General features: G+C 41.1%; 1 protein-coding gene across 10 annotated transcripts in view; it reads right to left on the bottom strand.

The window, feature by feature from the left end:
• Positions 1–13,550: 13,550 nt before the first annotated feature.
• LOC139757869 (uncharacterized) overlaps positions 13,551–18,757 on the bottom strand; it is a 283,058-nt gene continuing 277,851 nt past the window's right edge. For all 10 annotated transcript variants that reach the window (XM_071678788.1, XM_071678787.1, XM_071678784.1 and 7 more), the window contains one exon: positions 13,551–14,727. In XM_071678788.1, coding sequence (XP_071534889.1) covers positions 14,248–14,727 — 480 coding nt within the window. In that variant the 3' untranslated portion in view covers positions 13,551–14,247. The remainder of the gene's footprint in view (positions 14,728–18,757) is intronic.

Genomic DNA, 18,757 nt, shown 5'->3' with positions numbered 1-18,757 from the left:
GATGGGTGATTTGAATGCAAAGGTGAGTAATGTGGCAGTTGAGGGAATATTTGGTGTACATGGGGTGTTCAGTGTTGTAAATGGAAATGGTGAAGAGCTTGTAGATTTGTGCACTGAAAAAGGACTGGTGATTGGGAATACCTGGTTTAAAAAGAGAGATATACATAAGTATACATATGTAAGTAGGAGAGATGGCCAGAGAGCGTTATTGGATTACGTGTTAATTGATAAGCACGCGAAAGAGAGACTTTTGTATGTTAATGTGCTGAAAGGTGCAACTGGAGGGATATCTGATCATTATCTTGTGGAGACGAAGGTGAACATTTGTAGAGGTTTTCAGAAAAGGTGAGAGAATTTCTGTTGGGGTGAAGAGAGTGGTGAGAGTAAGTGAGCTTGGGAAGGAGACTTGTGTAAGGAAGTACCAGGAGAGACTGAGTACAGAACGGAAAAAGGTGAGAGCAAAGGACGAAAGGGGAGTGGGGGAAGAATGGGATGTATTTAGGGAAGCAGTGATGGCTTGCGCAAAAGATGCTTGTGGCATGAGAAGTGTGGGAGGTGGGCAGATTAGAAATAGTAGTGAGTGGTGGGATGAAGAAGTAAGATTATTAGTGAAAGAGAAGAGAAAAACTTTTGGACTTTTGCAGAGAAATAGTGCAAATGACTGGGAGATGTATAAAAGAGAGAGGCAGGAGGTCAAGAGAAAGGTGTAAGAGGTGAAAAAGAGGGCAAATGAGAGTTGGGGTGAGAGAGTATCATTAAATTTTAGGGAGAATAAAAAGATGTTTTGGAAGGAGGTAAATAAAGTGCGTAAGACAAGAGAACAAATGGGAACATCGGTGAAGGGGCTAATGGGAGGTGATAACAAGTAGTGGTGATGTGAGAAGATGGAGTGAGTATTTTGAAGGTTTGTTGAATGTGTTAGATGATAAGAGTGGCAGATATAGGTTGTTTTGGACGAGGTGGTGTGCAAAATGAGAAGGTTAAGGAGAATGATTTGGTAAACAGAGAAGAGATAGTAAAAGCTTTGAGGAAGATGAAAGCCAGCAAGGCAGTGGGTTTGGATGGTATTGCAGTGGAATTTATTAAAAAAGGGGGTGACTGTATTCTTGACTGGTTGGTAAGGATATTTAATGTATTTATGACTCATTGTGAGGTGCCTGAGGATTGGCGGAATGCTTGCATAGTGCCATTGTACAAAGGCAAAGGGGATAAAGGTGAGTGCTCAAATTACAAAGGTATAAGTTTGCTGAGTAGTCCTGGGAAATTATATGGGAAGGTATTGAGAGAGTTAAGGCATGTACAGAGCATCAGACTGGGGAAGAGCAGTGTGGTTTCAGAAGTGGTAGAGGATGTGTGGATCAGGTGTTTGCTTTGAAGAATGTATGTGAAAAATACTTAGACAAACAAATGGAGTTGTATGTAGCATTTATGGATCTGGAGAAGGCATATGATAGAGTTGACAGAGAAGCTCTGTGGAAGGTATTAAGAATATATGGTGTGGGAGGCAAGTTGTTAGAAGCAGTGAAAAGTTTTTATCAAGGATGTAAGGCATGTGTGCGAGTAGGAAAAGAGGAAAGTGATTGGTTCTCAGTGAATGTCGGTTTGCGGCAGGGGTGCATGATGTCTCCATGGTTGTTTAATTTGTTTATGGATGGGGTTGTTAGGGAGGTGAATGTAAGAGTTTTGGAGAGAGGGGCAAGTATGCATTGTGTTGTGGACGAGAGAGCTTAGAAAGTGAGTCAGTTGTAGTTCGCTGATGAGACGGCGCTGGAGGCTGATTCGGGTGAGAAACTGCAGAAGTTGGTGACTGAGTTTGGTAAAGTGTGTGAAAGAAGAAAGTTAAGAGTAAATGTGAGTAAGAGCAAGGTTATTAGGTACAGTGGGGTTTAGGGACAAGTCAATTTGGAGGTGAGTCTGAATGGAGAAAAACTGGAGGAAGTGAAGCGTTTTAGATATCTGGAAGTGGATTTGGCAGCGGATGAAACAATGGAAGTGGAAGTGAGTCACAGAGTGGGGGAGGGGGCGAAAGTTCTGGAAGCGTTGAGGAATGTGTGGAAGGCGAGAACATTATCTCAGAAAGCAAAAATGAGTATGTTTGAAGGAATAGTGGTTCCAACAATGTTATATGGTTGCAAGGCATGGGCTACAGATAGAGCTGTGCGGGGGAGGGTGGATGTGTTGAAAATGAGATGTTTGAGGACAATATGTGGTGTAAGGTTGTTTGATTAAGTAATGAATGGGTAAGAGAGATGTGTGGCAATAAAAAGAGTGTAGTTGAGAGAGCAGAAGACGGTGGTTTGAAATGGTTTGGTCACATGGAGAGAATGAGTGAAGAAAGATTGACAAAGAGGATATATGTGTGAGAGGTGGAGGGAACAAGGAGAAGTGGGAGACCAAATTTGAGATGGAAAGATGAAGTGAAAAAGATTTTGAGCAATCAGGGCCTGAACATGCAGGAGGGTGAAAGGCAAGCAAGGAATAGAGTGAATTGGAATGATTTGGTATAACGGGGTCGATGTGCTGTCAATGGATTGAACCACGGCATGTGGAGTGTCTGGGGTAAACCATGGAAAGTTTTGTGGGGCCTGGATGTGGAAAGGGAGCTGTGGTTTTGGTGCATTACACATGACTGCTAGAGATTGAGTGTGAATGAATGTGGCCTTTGTTGTCTTTTCCTAGCACTACCTCGCACACATGCGGGGGGAGGGGGTTGTCATTTCATGTGTGGCGGGGTTGCGATGGGAATGAATAAAGGCAGCAAGTATGAATCATGTACATGTGTAAATATGTATATGTCTGTGTGTGTATATATATGTATACATTGAAATGTATAGGTATGTATATGTGCGTGTGTGGACGTGTATGTATATACATGTGTATGTGGGTGGGTTGGGCCATTCTTTCGTCTGTTTTCCTTGCGCTACCTCGCTGATGCAGGAGACAGCGACAAAGTATAATGAATAAATAAATATACATACGATCCAAACATACACGCATTGAATATCCTTACCAATCAATCAACATTCACCCCCTTTCTTGATAAATTCATCAGTAATGCCATCCAAACCCGCTGCCTTACCGAATTTCATCTTCGACAAGGCACTCACCACTTTCCTCTCTTCACAAAATCACTCTCCCTGATTCTCACTTCGCACATCACCCCAACCAAAACATCCTACACATGCCAATCTATTATCAAACACATTCAACAAGCTTTCAAAATACTCATTCCATCTCCTCACTTCATCACTACCTGCTATAACTCCCCCTCGCCACCTTCACCAATGTTCCCATTACGCACATTATTTACATTCTTCCAAAACATCTTATAATTCTCCCTAAAGTTTAATGATATTCTCTCAATCCTAACTATTATATGCCCTCTTTTTCTACTTTTGCACCTTCCTCTTTACTTCTTGCCTCTTTCTCTTACATACCTCCCGGTCATTTGCACTGCTTCCTTGCAAGTATCATACAAAGGACTCTTTTCTCTTTTACTCACAATTTTATTTCTTCATCCCACCACTCACTAACCTTTCTAATCTGCCCACCTCCCACTTTACTCATGCTACATGCATCTCTTGCACATGCCATCACTGCTTCCCTAAATACATCCCAATCCTCACCCACTCCCCTAATGTCATTTTTTCTCACCTTTTGCCATTCTTCACTCAATCTCTCCTGGTACTTCCTCACACAAGTCTCCTTTCCAAGCTCATTTACTCACCACTCTCTTCTCCCTGACATTCTCTCTCCTTTTTTGAAAACCTCTACAAATCTTTACCTTTGTCTACACAAGATAGTGATAAGAAAATCCCACCACCTGCCCCTCTCAGCACATTAACATCCAAGCCTCTCTTTTACATGCCTATCAATTAACACAATCTGATAATGCCCTTTGACCATCTCCTCTACTCACATATGTATATTTGTGTTTATCTCTCTTTTAAACCAGGTTATTCCTAATCACCAGTCTTTTTTCAGCACACAAATCCACAAGCTCTTCACCATTTACATTCACAACACTAAATACCCCATGTACACCAGTTATATCCTCAAATGCCATATTACTCACCTTCATATTTAAATCACCAATCACTTCTGACAGTCTCATGCACCAAAACTGCTGACACACACACTCAGCTGTTCCCAAAACACTTGCCTCTTAAGATCTTTCTTCTCATGATCAAATGCATAAGCTCCAATAACCATCCATCTCTCTCCATCCACTTTCAGTTTTACCCACATCAATCTAGGAAAACTTCCTTACACTCTATCACATACTCCCACAACTCCTGCTTTTGGAGTATTGCTACTCCTTCCTTAGCTCTTGTCCTCTCAACAACCCCTGACTTTACTCCCAAAACTTTTTCAAACCATTCTTCCCCTTTACCCTTGAGTTTCGTTTCACTCAGAGCCAGAACACTCAGGTGAAATGCCTGAGGATTGGCAGAATGCATGCACAGTGCCATTGTACAAACGCAAAGGGGATGAAGGTGAATGTTCAAATTAAAGAGGCATAAGTTTGTTCAGTATTCCTGGGAAATTGTATATATTATATATATATTATACTTTGTCGCTGTCTCCCGCGTTTGTGAGGTAGCGCAAGGAAACAGACGAAAGAAATGGCCCAACCCCCCCCCCCCATACACATGTATATACATACGTCCACACACGCAAATATACATACCTACACAGCTTTCCATGGTTTACCCCAGACGCTTCACATGCCTTGATTCAATCCACTGACAGCACGTCAACCCCGGTATACCACATCGCTCCAATTCACTCTATTCCTTGCCCTCCTTTCACCCTCCTGCATGTTCAGGCCCCGATCACACAAAATCTTTTTCACTCCATCTTTCCACCTCCAATTTGGTCTCCCTCTTCTCCTTGTTCCCTCCACCTCCGACACATATATCCTCTTGGTCAATCTTTCCTCACTCATCCTCTCCATGTGCCCAAACCACTTCAAAACACCCTCTTCTGCTCTCTCAACCAAGCTCTTTTTATTTCCACACATCTCTCTTACCCTTACGTTACTCACTCGATCAAACCACCTCACACCACACATTGTCCTCAAACATCTCATTTCCAGCACATCCATCCTCCTGCGCACAACTCTATCCATAACCCACGCCTCGCAACCATACAACATTGTTGGAACCACTATTCCTGGGAAATTGTATGGGAGGGTATTGACTGAAAGGGTGAAGGCATCTGCAGAGCATCAGATTTGAGAAGAGCAGTGTAGTTTCAGAAGTGGTAGTGGATGTGTGGATCAGGTGTTTGCTTTGAAAAACGTGTGTGAGAAATACTTAAAGAAACAGACGAATGTGTATGGGGCAATTATGGATCTGGAGAAGGCATATAACAAGGTGGATAGAGAAGCTTTGTGGAAAGTCTTAAGAGTATACAGTGAGGGAGGTTAAGCTGCTTGAAGCAGAGAAGTTTATATCAAGGGTGTAAGGCATGCGTACCTGTAACAAGAGAAGGGAGTAATTGGTTCTCACTGAAGGATGGTCTGCCACAGGGGTGTGTGATGTCTCCATAGTTGTCTAATTTGTTTATGGTGGGGTGGTTAGGGAGGTGAATACAAGAGTTTTGAAGAGGGGGTGAGTAAGCAGTCTAGTGAGGATAAGAGGGCCTGGAAAGTGAGTCAGCTGTTGTTTGCCAGTGATACAGCACTGGTGGCTAATTTGAGTGAGAAACTGCAGACGTTGGTGACTAAGTTTGGGAAAGTGTGTAAAAGGAGAATTTGAGAGTAAATGTGAATAAGAAAGAGAGTAAATGTGAATAAGAGCAAGGTTATTACTATTACATTCAGCAGGGTTGGGAGACAAGTTACTTGGGATGTAAGTTTGAATGGAGAAAAATGGAAGGAAGTGAAGTGTTTTAGATATCTGAGAGTGGACTTAGCAGTGAATGGAAGTGAGTCTTGGGGTGGGTGAGGGCAAAGGTTCCGGGAGCAATGAAGAATCTGTGGAAAGAGAGAAAGTTATCTCGGATAACAGAAGGGTATGCTTAAAAGGATAGTAATTCCAACAATATTATACGGTTGCAAGGCATGGGTCATAGATAGGGTTGTATGGAGGAGGGTGAATGGATTGGAAATGAAATGTATGAGGACAGTATGTAATGTGAGGTGGTTTGATTGAGTATGTAATGAAAGGGCAAGAGATATGTGTGGTAATTAAAAGAGTGTGGTTGAGAGAGTAAAAAAAGGGTGTATTGAAATGGTTTGGACATATGGAGAGAATGAGTGAGGAAAGGATGACAAAGAGGATGTATGTGTCAGAGGTAGAGGGAACAAGGAGAATTGGGAGACCAAATCGGAGGTGGAAGGATGGAGTGAAAAGGATTTTGGGCAATTGGGGCCTGAACATGCAAGAGCGTAAGAAGCACGCAAGGAACAGAGTGAACTGGAATGATGAGGTACACCTGGGTTGACATGCTGTCAATGGATTGAACCAAGCCATGTGAAATGTCTGGGGAAACCATTTAAAGGTCTGTGGGGCCTGGATGTGGATAGAGAGCTGTGGTTTTGGTGAATTACACATGACAGCTAGAGACTGAGTGTGAACAAATGTGGCCTTTTTTATGTTTTCCTGGTGCTGCCTCACTGATGCATGGGGTGGCAATGCTGTTCCCTGTTGGGTGAGGTAGCGCTGGGGATGGATGAAGGCAAGCAAGTATGAATACATACATGTGTATATATGTATATGGATATGTATGTGTACACTGATATGTACGTGTAGGGGAGTGTACGTATATAGGTGTGTATATAAGTAGATGGGTCTTTCTTCAACTGTTTTCTGGTGCTACCTCACTAAAGCAGGAAACAGCGATCAAGTATTTTGAAAAAAGAATAATATATACTTATCTATTACTAATATACTTTGTTGCTGTCTCCCACACCAGCAAGGTAGTGCAAGGAAACAGACGAAAGAATGGCCCAACCCACCCACATACACATGTATATACATACACGTCCACACACGCACATATACATAACTATACATCTCAACGTATACATATATATACACACACAGACATGTACATATATAAACATGTGCATAATTCATACATCTGCCCTTATTCATTCCCGTCGCCACCCCACCACACATGATATGACAAACCACCCCCCCCCAAATATATGCGAGGTAGTGCTAGGAAAAGACAACAAAGGCCACATTCGTTCACACTCAGTCTCTACCTGTCATGTATAATGCACCGAAAACACAGCTCCCTTTCCACATCCAGGCCCCACAAAACTTTCCATGGTTTACCCCAGATGCTTCACATGCCCTGGTTCAATCCATTGACAGCACATCAACCCCGGTATACCACATTGTTCCAATTCACTCTATTCCTTGCACGCCTTTCACCCTCCTGCATGTTCAGGCCCCGATCACTCAGAATCTTTTTCACTCCATCTTTCCACCTCCAATTTGGTCTCCCACTTCTCGTTCCCTCCACCTCTGACACATATATCCTCTTTGTCAATCTTTCCTCACTCATTCTCTCCATGTGACCAAACCATTTCAAAACACTGTCTTCTGCTCTCTCAACCACACTCTTTTTATCACCACACATCTCTCCTACCCTTTCATTACTTACTCGATCAAACCACCTCACACCACATATTGTCCTCAAACATCTCATTTCCAGCACATCCACCCTCCTCCACACAACTCTATCTATAGCCCACACCTCGGAACCATATAACATTGTTGGAACCACTATTCCTTCAAACATACCCATTTTTGCTTTCCAAGATAATGTTCTCAACTTCCATACATTTTTCAACACTCCCAGAACTTTTGCCCCCTCCCCCACCCTATGATTCACTTCCACTTCCATGGTTCCATCTGCTGCCAAATCCACTTCCAGATATCTAAAACACTTCACTTCCTACAGTTTTTCTCCATTCAAACTTACCTCCGAATTGACTTGTCCCTCAACCCTACTGTACCTAATAACTTTGCTCTTATTCACATTTACTCTTAGCTTTCTTCTTTCACACACTTTACCAAACTCAGTCACCAGCTTCTGCAGTTTCTCACACGAATCAGCCACCTGCTCTGTATCATCAGCGAACAACAACTGACTCACTTCCCAAGCTCTCTCATCCACAACAGACTGCATACTTGCCCCTCTTTCCAAAACTCTTGCATTTACCTCCCTAACAACCCCATCCATAAACAAATTAAACAACCATGGAGACATCACACACCCCTGCCACAAACCAACATTCACTGAGAACCAATCACTTTCCTCTCTTCCTACTCACACACATGCCTTACATCCTAGATAAAAGCTTTTCACTGCTTCTAACAACTTGCTTCCCACACCATATATTCTTAATACCTTCCACAGAGCATCTTTATTATATGCCTTCTCCAGATCCATAAATGCTACATATAAATCCATTTGCCATTCGTTCTCTAGCCCAGCGAGATAATGGGTTTTCCCTCTGTCCCAAAGCCTGTAACCCAAGTGAAGTGCACGATATAGACTCTATGGTGTTGTACTGCCTTTGTCATTTAGTTTCGAGTGTCATAGAGTATTGTAACTTGTCATAGAAGTGTCTAACAATAAGTGTACCTTGCATCATGTTATCGAAGAGAAATTGTCATAAAGGAAAGAGATCTCCTGGTTTGATATCTTACCTGGAATGTTAAGCTCATGTTCAGTGTTAACGTAAATGATTTGTGCCTGATTCATGTGTTTGTTATTTTGTACTCTTTAGTTCTTTCATTATAAGCAGTTTTAATGCTGGTGTTTGATTTAATCCCATGACTTTAAGATAGTGTTATCCTGTGTTGTGTAACGTAACAAATTTAACATCCTTGCAAAGACTAGGATCAGTTTAGAATTTGTAACATAACATAACAAACATATATTTATATATATTATAATTGATCGTCGTTTCCCTCGTTAGTGAGGTAGGACCAGAAAACAGACTAAAAAAAGACCCATCCACTCACAAACACATATATACTCATATACGCAAATACACATGCATACAGGCATATATACACATGTACGCTCATACTTGTTTGTCTTTATCCATTCCTGTTGCCATCCCACCCCATAGGAAACAGCATCACCAACATCCTCATCAGCAAGGTAGCACCCCGAAACATATGAAGAAAGGCCATATCCACTCTAGCTGTCATGTGTAATGCACTGAAACCACAGCTCCCTATCCACATCCAGGGCCCACAGGCCTTTCTATGGTTTACCCTAGACATTTCACATGCCCTGGTTCTGACAGTTGATGGTATGTTGACTCCAGTATATCACATCGTTCCAATTCACTTTATTCTGTGCACGCCGTTCACCCTCCTGCACTGCTCAAAATCTTTTCCATTCCATTCTTCCACCTCCAATTTGGCCTATCACTTCTTGTTCCCTCTGCTTCTGACATATATATCCTCTTTGTCAACCTGTCCTCAGTAATTTTCTCCATATGTCCAAACCATTTCAACACACCCTCTTCTGCTCTCTCACCCATACACTTTTTATTTCCACACCTCTCTCTTACCCTTGCATCACTTACTCAATCAAACTACTTATAATAAATAATCAAATGTTATTTTTTTATATTTTTTTTATTATACTTTGTCGCTGTCTCCCGCGTTTGCGAGGTAGCGCAAGGAAACAGACGAAAGAAATGGCCCAACCCCACCCATACACATGTATACACACACGTCCACACACGCAAATATACATACCTACACAGCTTTCCATGGCTTACCCCAGACGCTTCACATGCCTTGATTCAATCCACTGACAGCACGTCAACCCCGGTATACCACATCACCCCAATTCACTCTATTCCTTGCCCTCCTTTCACCCTCCTGCATGTTCAGGCCCCGATCACACAAAATCTTTTTCACTCCATCTTTCCACCTCCAATTTGGTCTCCCTCTTCTCCTTGCTCCCTCCACCTCCGACACATATATCCTCTTGGTCAATCTTTCCTCACTCATCCTCTCCATGTGCCCAAACCACTTCAAAACACCCTCTTCTGCTCTCTCAACCACGCTCTTTTTATTTCCACACATCTCTCTTACCCTTACGTTACTCACTCGATCAAACCACCTCACACCACACATTGTCCTCAAACATCTCATTTCCAGCACATCCATCCTCCTGCGCACAACTCTATCCATAGCCCACACCTCGCAACCATACAACATTGTTGGAACCACTATTCCTTCAAACATACCCATTTTTGCTTTCCGAGATAATGTTCTCGACTTCCACACATTCTTCAAGGCCCCCAGAATTTTCACCCCCTCCCCCACCCTATGATCCACTTCCGCTTCCATGGTTCCATCCGCTGCCAAATCCACTCCCAGATATCTAAAACACTTCACTTCCTCCAGTTTTTCTCCATTCAAACTCACCTCCCAATTGACTTGACCCTCAACCCTACTGTACCTAATAACCTTGCTCTTATTCACATTTACTCTTAACTTTCTTCTTCCACACACTTTACCAAACTCAGTCACCAGCTTCTGCAGTTTCTCACATGAATCAGCCACCAGCGCTGTATCATCAGCGAACAACAACTGACTCACTTCCCAAGCTCTCTCATCCCCAACAGACTTCATACTTGCCCCTCTTTCCAAAACTCTTGCATTTACCTCCCTAACAACCCCATCCATAAACAAATTAAACAACCATGGAGACATCACACACCCCTGCCGCAAACCTACATTCACTGAGAACCAATCACTTTCCTCTCTTCCTACACGTACACATGCCTTACATCCTCGATAAAAACTTTTCACTGCTTCTAACAACTTTCCTCCCACACCATATATTCTTAATACCTTCCACAGAGCATCTCTATCAACTCTATCATATGCCTTCTCCAGATCCATAAATGCTACATACAAATCCATTTGCTTTTCTAAGTATTTCTCACATACATTCTTCAAAGCAAACACCTGATCCACACATCCTCTACCACTTCTGAAACCACACTGCTCTTCCCCAATCTGATGCTCTGTACATGCCTTCACCCTCTCAATCAATACCCTCCCATATAATTTACCAGGAATACTCAACAAACTTATACCTCTGTAATTTGAGCACTCACTCTTATCCCCTTTGCCTTTGTACAATGGCACTATGCACGCATTCCGCCAATCCTCAGGCACCTCACCATGAGTCATACATACATTAAATAACCTTACCAACCAGTCAACAATACAGTCACCCCCTTTTTTAATAAATTCCACTGCAATACCATCCAAACCTGCTGCCTTGCCGGCTTTCATCTTCCGCAAAGCTTTCACTACCTCTTCTCTGTTTACCAAATCATTTTCCCTAACCCTCTCACTTTGCACACCACCTCGACCAAAACACCCTACATCTGCCACTCTATCATCAAACACATTCAACAAACCTTCAAAATACTCACTCCATCTCCTTCTCACATCACCACTACTTGTTATCACCTCCCCATTTGCCCCCTTCACTGAAGTTCCCATTTGCTCCCTTGTCTTACGCACTTTATTTACCTCCTTCCAGAGCATCTTTTTATTCTCCCTAAAATTTAATGATACTCTCTCACCCCAACTCTCATTTGCCCTTTTTTTCACCTCTTGCACCTTTCTCTTGACCTCCTGTCTCTTTCTTTTATACATCTCCCACTCAATTGCATTTTTTCCCTGCAAAAATCGTCCAAATGCCTCTCTCTTCTCTTTCACTAATACTCTTACTTCTTCATCCCACCACTCACTACCCTTTCTAATCAACCCACCTCCCACTCTTCTCATGCCACAAGCATCTTTTGCACAATCCATCACTGATTCCCTAAATACATCCCATGTATTTATCTATTTTCTATCCCTTATATTTTAAAAGTTCTACTTATCACTTCTCTCATTACTTGACTCAGTAGTGGAATCTAATTATACTGGTTTCCAAATTCAAGCTCTTCATAGCTGGTTAAATTTAGGTCTTTAACTATGCCATCTTCACCTGCTGGTCCTTTGTATGGTGTAACCATTAGGTTACATATCTTTCCATGACTTATCTGTTCTAATTTCTCTTTCCTATATTTCATCAAATTCTCTTTTGTCCATTTGTATACTGCTTCTAGGTCTAGGGGAAACCAAGGAGGAGATGGAAGGATGGATGCCTTTGGGGTGTGAGGTGAGCAAGGTGAGCATCGAATAAATAAAAGTGGAGCAATATGGTAAATGGTCTGAACCAAGCACATGAAACAGTCAGCATAAACCATAGGTGACAGACTTAAATTTTGGTAAATTATAAAGAACAGCCAGGGACTAGATATGTGTCAATAAGGCTGTAGTTCATCTGTTCCCAAGCTACCTTGCTAAAATGAGAAAGGCAATAAGGTATAAAAATAATTAGGAATCATACTCTATAAAATATGATCATCAGTTTTTTAAAACTGCATTGTACCAAAAATTCATTTACTTTTAGATCATCTTGTTCACAGCAGTCTAGTAACAGGACTGATATGGGACATTTGAATCCATTGTCAGGACTGATACGAGAAATCTGAATCAGCAAATGGATAAATACTATTAATGTTGCATTTAATTAGTTTTTAATGTACTAATTTAATTGAATGGTGAACTACTACTTCATCAGATGAATAGAACCTTATCTCATAGTTTACATGAACTGTGCTTTCCAGCACAAGTTTTCAAATAATCTACATGCATAAATACTACCTGACAAAACAGGTAAGTTACTTGAGTGGAAATTCCATCATAAAAATATACTGTGTATCAATAATATTCCTAAACTAACATCGCTGGTTGCATCTCTTTTTCAATGCAGTCTCATTTGCCTACTTGCAAAAATTATAACATAGCATTTCTTAGCTAAACTTACCCTTTTATATGAAATTATATATATTTAATTTATAAAACTAAACAAAAATGCTATGTTCTAATTTTGCTTAAAGTTTAAAGGGTCATGTTGTCATCACAACTACTTCCTAATGATTTTAATGACATGAGAATGACTTTTGTGGTTTGTGATAGGTGATAAAAATGCATGTATTTTGAAAATTTATAGACTCTGACTTTGGGTTTCCAAGTTAGGAATGTTATAAATTGCATCTAAAACCACCATTTCTACCAATGGAAATGCTGTGCATCCACACCAAAATTTACAGATGAATGTAGTCAATAACACCACATCCCAGTCTGTAAGTGATAAATTCTGTAATGATCTTACTTTAAAATCATCATCTGTGTCTGATTATGATCAGCATAATAATGGTGATACCAGGATGTCAAAATATGATTTTGAAGGAGGAAGAGCAAGGTGCTTCACAGTGTTACACCTTCTAGCACTGGGACACCATCAAATGTTTTGGTCCATCCCTAAAAAGGGTTGAAAAAAAGAGTATCCCATTATGGGCACATTACATTTTGAAGTGAAACATGCCATATTTTGGTTACTTAAAGGATTACTTCTTCTCTAAACCAATTCAAGAATGAAAATACCCAATATATATAAATTTCATAAAATTAAATACAAGTCCAAAATAAAAGTAATAATAATGTTTATTTCTGGCATTATACAGTTTATGTTTATCGCACTTTTCTGTATCCCTGATAGCAGCTGCTGAAGTACATTCCAGGAAAGATATGAAAAGATTAATGGTGTAGGTATTCTCTTTCAAGCTCCAAGTCATTGTATGACAAGAAGAAAGATCTGATATTCACCTATAATTATACAGAAATGTATGTACAATTTCTGGTGGGAATGTTCTAATAAGTAATTCATCATGAAGTCAGGAAACAAAAGTCTACATGCAAATCATGACAAAATCAAAATTTTCATTGCTAATTACTATAAAAATAAATGGAAAGGCATCGATGAAGAGGGCTTACCAAGTCTTCTAATAATAATGACTAAAACCACAGTTAACTATAAAAACTCAGCACATATCTTTGGTGGCAAGCAAAGAAGAGGCAAAAGGGGACAATTTCTATAAGTTAATAATAATAGAAAACTTTAAACCACAGCATACTTTAACCTAAGATATTCTCATAATCTACTTTGAACAACCTCTCATGGCAATGTACCTGTGCTATAAACACCATATCATATCCTGTACAATAACACACTAGGAATTCAGTGACTGACAAGACAAACTTATACATCAGATAAATACAAAACAAATTAGGATAAAAGTATTTTCTCAGGTTCATAAGAATAATTCCTTCATTTTCAAATTAATCACATAGTAAACATTTCAACTGTTTCTGATTGTGATGGGTCACTTGGATCTGTGAAAAGTTGCAGTGGCTCTGCTTTAACAATTGAACCCTTGCCACCTAAGCTGTCCGCACTGAATCCCTCACTGCCTATGTGTGAATGTTCTGCAGCAAATTGTGCATATTCTTCATCTATTTCTTCCTGTCCCAAATGAACTTCCTGGAGAGCTGATGATACTGATGGGGTGGAAGAAATCATTGTCGTTCCATTTGTAGAAATTGTGTTGGTGATGTTCGTAGAGGTAATCTGTTGATGAGACGTGACTGAAGTAGCAGTCAAGAAAGTATGGTTAGTAGTAGTCGTGGAAGTTGTGGTAGTAGTACTGTCCATCACTACAGGGATGGCGTAGTACACACCCGTAGTCGCGGAGTCTTCACCAGCAACAAGGATAGTGGTGCTTCCAGGTACATTACCTTCCAGCTGATCCATTTGCTCTGCAACCTATAAATGAAAGATAGTTGTGTTAAGCAAGTGAAAAATATTTAAAAGTTTATGACTGAGTAATATATAGTACTGTCATGCTATCTATCACTTTATCATTTTTTGAGTCTGTTCCACTTCTATGAGGTGGATCAAGTGCATGCATCGTAATAGTTTGCTCATATACATCCTCAGCTTAAGTCCAGTACATTAAAGTGAAATATAGGCTTCTACACCAACATAAACACATCCTTACTTTTCACTTTGCATGTTAAGCTGATACATCAAGTGGAACTTATTTTTTCCATGGGGAATTTCTCCATCTTTTCACAGACCAAATCTCAGACTCACAATGATATGCAGCCTATTAACACAGTCTGACATCTTCAACAAGTGTAACCAAAACACCATCAGTGGTTCTACTTTGCTTTAAGATTAGGCAGACTTCTTAAAAAAAGGACCACTGCCACTCTCTGTCTATCACTCTATATCTCTGATGCCTGCTCTCTCCAGGAACTCCCATCAAGGGGTGGCCATGACAAATGTCTCCACTTATCCCTGTCCTTACATGCCTCCTATCTATAGCCCATGCCTCACAATCATATAACACTCCGTCCACATATATATATATATATATATTCACTCTATTCTTTGCCCTCCTTTCACCCTCCTGCATGTTCAGGCCCCGATCACACAAAATCTTTTACACTCCATCTTTCCACCTCCAATTTGGTCTCCCTCTTCTCCTCGTTCCCTCCACCTTCGACACATATATCCTCTTGGTCAATATTTCCTCACTCATTCTCTCCATGTGACCAAACCATTTCAAAACACCCTCTTCTGCTCTCTCAACCACGCTCTTTTTATTTCCACACATCTCTCTTACCCTTACGTTACTTACTCGATCAAACCACCTCACACCACACATTGTCCTCAAACATCTCATTTCCAGCACATCCATCCTCCTGCGCACAACTCTATCCATAGTCCACGCCTCACAACCATACAACATTGTTGGAACCACTATTCCTTCAAACATACCCATTTTTGCTTTCCGAGATAATGTTCTCGACTTCCACACATTCTTCAAGGCTCCCAGAATTTTCGCCCCCTCCCCCACCCTATGATCCACTTCCGCTTCCATGGTTCCATCCGCTCCCAGATCCACTCCCAGATATCTAAAACACTTTACTTCCTCCAGTTTTGCTCCATTCAAACTTACCTCCCAATTGACTTGACCCTCAACCCTACTGTACCTAATAACCTTGCTCTTCTTCACATTTACTCTTAACTTTCCTCTTTCACACACTTAACCAAACTCAGTCACCAGCTTCTGCAGTTTCTCACATGAATCAGCCACCAGCGCTGTATCATCAGCGAACAACAACTGACTCACTTCCCAAGCTCTCTCATCCCCAACAGACTTCATACTTGCCCCTCTTTCCAAAACTCTTGCATTCACCTCCCTAACAACCCCATCCATAAACAAATTAAACAACCATGGAGACATCACACACCCCTGCCGCAAACCTACATTCACTGAGAACCAATCACTTTCCTCTCTTCCTACACGTAAACATGCCTTACATCCTCGATAAAAACTTTTCACTGCTTCTAACAACTTGCCTCCCACACCATATATTCTTAATACCTTCCACAGAGCATCTCTATCAACTCTACCATATGCCTTCTCCAGATCCATAAATGCTACATACAAATCCATTTGCTTTTCTAAGTATTTCTCACACATATATATATATATATATATATATATATATATATATATATATATATATATATATATATATTTCTGAAAACCCATACAAATCTTCACCTTAGCCTCCACAAGATAATGATCAGACATCCCTCCAGTTGCACCTCTCAGCACATTAACATCCAAAAGTCTCTCTTTCACGTGCCTGTCAATTAAAACGTAATCCAATAACGCTCTCTGGCCATCTCTCCTACTTACATATGTATACTTATGTATATCTCGCTTTTTAAACCAGGTATTCCCAATCACCAGTCCTTTTTCAGCACATAAATCTACAAGAGTGAATGTTGGGGTGAAGAGGGTGGTGAGAGTAAGTGAGCTTGAGAAGGAGACTTGTGTGAGGAAGTACCAGGAGAGACTGAGTACAGAATGGAAAAAGGTGAGAACAATGGAAGTAAGGGGAGTGGGGGAGGAATGGGATGTATTTAGGTAATCAGTGATGGATTGCGCAAAAGATGCTTGTGGCATGAGAAGAGTGGGAGGTGGGTTGATTAGAAAGGGTAGTGAGTGGTGGGATGAAGAAGTAAGATTATTAGTGAAAGAGAAGAGAGAGGCATTTGGACGATTTTTGCAGGGAAAAAATGCAATTGAGTGGGAGATGTATAAAAGAAAGAGACAGGAGGTCAAGAGAAAGGTGCAAGAGGTGAAAAAGAGTGCAAATGAGAGTTGGGGTGAGAGAGTATCATTAAATTTCAGGGAGAATAAAAAGATGTTCTGGAAGGAGGTAAATAAAGTGCGTAAGACAAGGGAGCAAATGGGAACTTCAGTGAAGGGCGCAAATGGGGAGGTGATAACAAGTAGTGGTGATGTGAGAAGGAGATGGAGTGAGTATTTTGAAGGTTTGTTGAATGTGTTTGATGATAGAGTGGCAGATATAGGGTGTTTTGGTCGAGGTGGTGTGCAAAGTGAGAGGGTTAGGGAAAATGATTTGGTAAACAGAGAAGAGGTAATAAAAGCTTTGCGGAAGATGAAAGCCGGCAAGGCAGCAGGTTTGGATGGTATTGCAGTGGAATTTATTAAAAAAGGGAGTGACTATTATTGACTGGTTGGTAAGGTTATTTAATGTATGTACGACTCATGGTGAGGTGCCTGAGGATTGGTGGAATGCGTGCATAGTGCCATTGTACAAAGGCAAAGGGGATAAGAGTGAGTGCTCAAATTACAGAAGTATAAGTTTGTTGAGTATTCCTGGTAAATTATATGGGAGGGTATTGATTGAGAGGGTGAAGGCATGTACAGAGCATCAGATTGGGGAAGAGCAGTGTGGTTTCAGAAGTGGTAGAGGATGTGTGGATCAGGTGTTTGCTTTGAAGAATGTATGTGAGAAATACTTAGAAAAGCAAATGGATTTGTAAGTAGCATTTATGGATCTGGAGAAGGCATATGATAGAGTTGATAGAGATGCTCTGTGGAAGGTATTAAGAATATATGGTGTGGGAGGCAAGTTGTTAGAAGCAGTGAAAAGTTTTTATCGAGGATGTAAGGCATGTGTACGTGTAGGAAGAGAGGAAAGTGATTGGTTCTCAGTGAATGTAGGTTTGCGGCAGGGGTGTGTGATGTCTCCATGGTTGTTTAATTTGTTTATGGATGGGGTTGTTAGGGAGGTAAATGCAAGAGTTTTGGAAAGAGGGGCAAGTATGAAGTCTGTTGGGGATGAGAGAGCTTGGGAAGCGAGTCAGTTGCTGTTCGCTGATGATACAGCGGTGGTGGCTGATTCATGTGAGAAACTGCAGAAGCTGGTGACTGAGTTTGGTAAAGTGTGTGAAAGAGGAAAGTTAAGAGTAAATGTGAATAAGAGCAAGGTTATTAGGTACAGTAGGGTTGAGGGTCAAGTCAATTGGGAGGTAAGTTTGAATGGAGCAAAACTGGAGGAAGTAAAGTGTTTTAGATATCTGGGAGTGGATCTGGAAGCGGATGGAACCATGGAAGCGGAAGTGGATCATAGGGTGGGGGAGGGGGCGAAAATCCTGGGAGCCTTGAAGAATGGGTGGAAGTCGGGAACATCATCTCGGAAAGCAAAAATGGGTACGTTTGAAGGAATAGTGGTTCCAACAATGCTGTATGGTTGCGAGGCGTGGGCTATGGATAGAGTTGTGTGCAGAAGGATGGATGTGCTGGAAATGAGATGTTTGAGGACAATGTGTGGTGTGAGGTGGTTTGATCGAGTAAGTAACGTAAGGGTAAGAGAGATGTGTGGAAATAAAAAGAGCGTGGTTGAGAGAGCAGAAGAGGGTGTTTTGAAATGGTTTGGGCACATGGAGAGAATGAGTGAGGAAA

Source organism: Panulirus ornatus, chromosome 28, assembly GCF_036320965.1.
Source record: "Panulirus ornatus isolate Po-2019 chromosome 28, ASM3632096v1, whole genome shotgun sequence".
Lineage (NCBI taxonomy): Eukaryota > Metazoa > Arthropoda > Malacostraca > Decapoda > Palinuridae > Panulirus > Panulirus ornatus.
Note: the sequence above shows the minus strand (reverse complement) of the source record. Positions and strands in the feature narration are given on the sequence as shown.